Genomic DNA, 6,000 nt, shown 5'->3' with positions numbered 1-6,000 from the left:
TAATATGTTTATTTTGAGCTAAAAATTTTAAAGATTAATTGAAATGTAAGCATAAGATAATTCCCAAATGAAATAAAGTGATAGATTTAATTTTTTACTAGCTAGTGTTAACACACTATAGCTTGTTTATTTTTCTTTTCTTTTAGCAATAAAAGTGAATTTTATTGTTACATGAAGTTCTGGAATATTTTACAATCTCTTTAATTAATGGTGAGATAAATGATTCATTAATCGATGATAATTGTTCAAAGATTTCATGAAGCTCTATTTTTTTCTTTTAATATATGTATATATTTTTTCAACATTTCCAATGAGAGCATATTATTTTTTACTTCAAATTTTTGATTACAGAAGGGACATTATAACAATCCAGCAGTTATCAGGCGAACTTATCGAATAACCGGTCGTATTACTAATGGTGATATTGAAAATTTGCAGTCACCGATGATCATTCATCACTGTCAACATCGAACTGTTTTTGAACTTAATGAAGCTTCCAGATCTATGGAACGAGAACAATGGCATAGATACAAACGAGGTTAGACGTTACTTAAGATTGAATAGCTGATATTTTTAATAGAAGAAAGTTGAAAATGCACAGTCAGTTATTAAAAGAACTTTGCACTTCAAAGTTTGTTCTAAAAATTGTTCATGAAGGACAAAGTATTACCGTATAATTGAAATGACTGGAAATTTGTAAATTTAATCAATTTCATGCTAATTCTTTTTTTTCTCATTACTTGAAATCTCAAAATTCCAAAACATTCATTTTAAAACTTACTTGCGGTAAGCCTATTATATTACTAATGATGCGTAATTTCTTTCTAAGTAAATTTCACTTCTAGAAGTGTTTGAATCACTACAATTTGCCGTTCTCAGTGGTCAAGCAGTTGAAATGGATAAAATTATAATTAAGTGAAAGGAATACTATGTGTCTGAATCTGCTCTGAAAAATGATCGAAAATCATGACATTTGATTCGTTAAACCTTGTTGTGCATTCTTGTTTCATTTCTCGAGCTTCTTTTTCTAACTTTAAAGAGAAGATGGATCAAAGATTGTCATCCTAATGCACATATTAAATATGGCAGCAATAACAATAGTTATTGAATTGAGTGATATTTGTTCTGATAGTTTTTTTATAATATTACAAGCTTTGAATTATAGCATAAATAACGGCTCTTCTGGAATATTTTTAATTTTAACCAAAGTGAATGAAATTACGAAAATGAAAAAAAAATTATGTTTGCTTTGTGATTTTAAAATAAGTTTTGAAAAGAAATATAGGAAAATGAATTTTCTCACTGAATGTTCACATTTTCATGCAACGTAATTGATGCTATGATTTCATTATATCAAAATATTTAATTTATTTTTTGAGTTATAGCATGAATAACAGCTCATCTGGAATTTTTTTTAATTTTAACCGAAGTGAATGAAATTAGGAGAATTTAAAAAAAAAGAATCATACTTATTTATCTAAATGTTACGTATATGCTAATAGTAATAGTAAAAATTATACAACAGAAGAAGTTCTTTCAACAGATTTATTAAAAAAAAAAAAAAAAAACTTCAAATTTTCATATTCTTTCATGCAATCGAATGATAATGATAAAGGTCAATTTAATTGACGAAAGAAACTAATTATTATTTAAATTCTGGCTTACAAGTTTTGTTGTACTGATTTATATTATCTGCGGATAATATTTGAAATGTTTTATGCTTCTCAGTCCATTTGGTAAACATACAAATGAATCATAACAAGAATTTAACAGTCAATTCACTTCTATAATCTGACACTGTGAATTAATCATTATAACAAATTTTATGTGATGCAAGTAACTACTTCTGATTTAGCAGTAAATATCTCAAGTAATTGGTGCGGAGTTGTTGGTGGGGAAGATGAAATTTTAATTTCATAGAAAATAATGAAATTGAAATTATATTTTTAGATTGCAGGAAGTGCTTTATTTAAATGCAATTAGATAAAGAAATTCTCCTGTTTAAGTGAATCACTCTAGGTTTCTGCATAAAACAAATCAGTGCGAAGCATATTCAGTCACATCGTAAAATTAATTAGATCATATTCAAGTTCCAAGTCAAATTGATGTTGTCTATATCACATTTAGATTAAATAAGATAGTAATGAATTTTTATATAATGAATTTTTCTAGTGGATATTTGTAAAATTCCACAATATTCGGCTGTTGTTTCATTATTTTTTTAATATCAACGTAACCATTGGAATTAACCCAGTAATTGTTCGAATTGATTCATTTAACTAAAAAACGAATTTAAATTCATGACATCAGATATAGCACCATTCTTCTCTTTTAAACGCAGTATCTGTTTTTCATAACTGCTCAACTTTATCACTCGTTCCATCTCAAATTACATTAATTCTCGATGCAGAAAGGACGCAGAATCGTTGCAACATAATTCCAGTCAAAATTTTGTCAAAATTTTCATTTGCCTTGAGACTATTAATTATTCTGCAGCATAGTTTTCCCTGTTAATGTTTATTTTCCCTTTTGGAGTGTTACTTTATTCGATTCAAAATAAATGCCTCAGTAATAACTATTAAATATTGGCCTCGTGGAATGAAATTTTTATGATGAGTGATATTTTGGTGTTATTTTCTTTCTAATCTAGAAAAGCAGTGACATCAACTCAGCAGATGGAATGCAATTGTTAGATATTGTCCATGGTACTTCTGGTACCAGAAGTACCATGGACAAAAAAAATAAAAAAATTTAAATTTTATAAATTTAAAAAAAAATTTAAAAAATAAAAAATTTTTTAAAAAAAAAAAAAATTAAAAAAAAAAAAAAAAATTTAAAAAAATAAAAAAATTTAAATTTTTCAAATTAATTTTTGCTTAATCAGATATCTTTGAAGATGACGAATGATCACTTACTAAGCATTTAAGGGAATGAAATAAAGATAAACTAAAAGTAAATTATTCAAATTCAAATAAGAGAATATTTGATAATGATTAATTAATTTCATATTAAATGAAAGCCAGAAGTCAGTTGTAAATTAATCTTGGATGATATCTTCAATTATTCGGGAACATTCTTTGATCAATGTTATATTTTTTCAATTTTTTGTAAATGGAAATTTTCAAATAATTTAGCTCGGAAAATTAGGTACAAATGATAGTGCTATGAAGCGGAGTATTCCTTATTACGGAGAACCAACTAAAGTATTACTTATGATAAGTTATCATAAATGATTAGTAGAAAGGAAAAGAATTAAAAAGTGAAAAATCCAAAAAGAAATTTGATATTTATTGCTAATTGCTAAAAAGTAGTTTTGTAAGTTCAATAAAAATTGACCTAAACAACAAAAGATAAGAATTATATCATAAAAATTTAATAGATAGTGCTGCATTCCTATTTAATATATATTTAAAAATTAAATGAAAACTTCAGATATGCTTTTTTGAATTCAAATGAAAAGAAAAATTATTCAATAAATTGGAAAGTTAAAAAAATCAGTTTCTGTAATTAATATATTAATTATAGCAATTTAACCAATTTTAAAATATTTCAAACAATGTGCTGAATTTTATTTTTCTAATAATTTTACTAATTTGTTAATTTTAAAATAACAGAATATTGATAAAATTAATTCATATATAAAAAACTAATAAGTATGCAGTAAACGACATCTTCTTATCTTATCAATTATCATCACAGATAACACTTCATCTCTTTATCATTTATCAATGACGAGTTCAAAATTATCAAATTTTTAAAATATCAAATTATCAAAAATTTCCAAAATTAGGCAGAGCTAAAAAAGACACTTTGAACCTTTTCGATTTATCACTTATCAATGATAAGCTCAAATTTATAAATTCTGACGAAAGAAATAGAGCTGCAAAAGATAATTTACATCCTACAGCTAAGTCCATTTGTAGTTTTTCCTGAATTGCATGGAATAAATAGCCAAAACATTGAGAGAAAGAGAGAAAAAAGGGAGTACGAAATAGGAAGAAGGACAGAGAGTGCGAGTGTGTGCATAAAAAGCATTGCAAAAAGAATATTAGACAAAAAAGATATCATTTGAATTTTTTAAACAAATTTGATTTATGAAAAGTATTTTTAATAATAGTGAAAAATATTTGTAGCATAAAGATAACAGAGTGAGAGGAAAAACAGGTATGAATAGACAAGACAACAAAAATGAGTGGCGTAAAAGGGCTGTAAAAGGGATGAGATTAGACGAAATGCAAAAATGAAATAGTGTGGTGCGGGCATAAGGATGAATGATAAGATAGTCTACGAATAGTTTATTGGTTTTTGGCATTGCGCCCCTGAAACCTTGTGAAATGGAATTTGAGTGAATTTCTAGGTGGCAACGATGAATATCAGTGTATTTGTATTTGGTGCAGGATGATGTACGGGTTGTTTGGGTAAGTTGGTTTCCCGGTGAGTGGCGGTTAAGCAGATTGTTTGGGTAAGTTGGTTTCCCGGTGAGTGGCGGTTAAGCAGATTGTTTGGGTCGGTAAGTTGGTTTCCCGGTGAGTGAAGGGTAGGCAGGTTGTTTGAGCAGTTTGGTTTTCCGGTTAGTGGTGGGTGAGCGAATTGTTTGGGCAGGTTGGTTTCCTGTAGGTGACGGTTAAGTGGATTGTTTGGGTGAGTTGGTTTGCATGAGAAATCTGTAAAACGAATGAATTGCGAGTTTGATTTGCAAGAAATTGTTGCACTGTTTATAGCCAGTATGCCCAAATGTTTGATTAAATGAGACTATGAGTTTTTTTTTTTTTTTTTGAGGGGGCGGGGGGTAACACTTTTTTGTTATGTTACTGAACAATAGGAAATTGGGTAAATAGGCGTTTTGGTTCTCAAGAAGCATCTTTTATCTCTTTCTTCATACTCTCTTTCTTCGAACTAGCAAATATTAAAGAAATGCCGAAAGTTCTGGTTTTCTGCTTTTCTAAAATTAAAAACTTGTAGTCTTGGATTTTTTTGCGAATTTTTTATTGATGAAGGTTTGTTTTACACTGCATTTTTTTTTTTTTTTTTCAGAGCTCATTTTAATGGACCATTTACAAGCGTTAATTGATCCAAGCAAACAATTCGCGAAAGATTCAATTCGATTGGTGAAAAGGTGCACAAAACCAGATCGAAAAGGTAATATACTTAGATAGACTTAGATTTAATTGATCACATTTCTCATCCAGATCTTTGAGGTGTATGTGTCAGTTTGATTTAATTTACTGTTTTGGGGATTGTTTGTTGGCATTTTTTACACAGTGCTAACTCCTGTGCATTTACATTATAGTCTTTGTTGATTAATGATGACGTGGCATAACATTGCTAAGGCCTTAAATTATACAGTTTTTTTTTTGGTGATGCTGGGAAATTTTTATTTTAATCATAAACTATAGTATTAAATGTGAATGCGTTGAATAAGGCGGTTGAAATTCGTTAATGATACCGTAAAATTGAATTACTGATATCTAATTTTATTTCAAATGGCTGCAAATGAGTGTTTCAGAATATCAAAAAATTGCGGTAGCAACAGCAGTTGGTTTTGCCATAATGGGTTTTATCGGTTTCTTCGTCAAGCTTATCCACATTCCAATTAATAATATCATCGTTGGCGGATAATATAAATTTTTTGATAGGTTTATTAAACACACATATAATGAAGTAGTGTGATTAAAATGATATTCTATGCGAGAGTTACCAATAATTTATGTTATACAATGTGTTTGACAGTTGTATCATATCTTTGTTTCTTTTTTTATTTATTTTCTCACAGTGTTTGTGTTATATAATGATGAATTGATTAAAATAGATGTTTGAAATTTCAAATAAATTATTTCGAATCAGTAAAGTTAGTCGTTTTGTCTACTTTTTTAATTAATGAATTTTAAATAATGTTTTTTTTTTTTTACACCGAAATTCTGAGAGGTATAACTTGCTGCTTTCCCAAAATAAAAAATGGGAGATTTATTGATAAAGATGATGATTTATGATTGAAGAATT

General features: G+C 27.9%; 2 protein-coding genes across 2 annotated transcripts; both read left to right on the top strand.

Moving 5' to 3' along the window:
• Positions 1-207: 207 nt before the first annotated feature.
• On the top strand, positions 208-919 carry Bm17746 (Uncharacterized protein; the record flags this gene model as incomplete). Its single annotated transcript, XM_043081529.1, has 3 exons — positions 208-210; positions 352-538; positions 846-919. The coding sequence occupies 3 exons, from the start codon at positions 208-210 to the stop codon at positions 917-919; spliced, it is 264 nt and encodes an 87-aa protein (XP_042937463.1).
• A 4,072-nt stretch (positions 920-4,991) lies between these two features.
• Positions 4,992-5,619, top strand: Bma-emo-1.1 (Protein transport protein SEC61 gamma subunit, putative; the record flags this gene model as incomplete). Its single annotated transcript, XM_043081528.1, has 2 exons — positions 4,992-5,139; positions 5,507-5,619. 2 exons carry the CDS (start codon positions 4,992-4,994, stop codon positions 5,617-5,619), a joined length of 261 nt encoding a protein of 86 aa, XP_042937462.1.
• Positions 5,620-6,000: the final 381 nt, after the last annotated feature.

The sequence above is a fragment of the Brugia malayi genome (genome assembly GCF_000002995.4).
Source record: "Brugia malayi strain FR3 genome assembly, contig: Bm_v4_Chr4_scaffold_001, whole genome shotgun sequence".
Classification (NCBI taxonomy): domain Eukaryota; kingdom Metazoa; phylum Nematoda; class Chromadorea; order Rhabditida; family Onchocercidae; genus Brugia; species Brugia malayi.
Note: the sequence above shows the minus strand (reverse complement) of the source record. Positions and strands in the feature narration are given on the sequence as shown.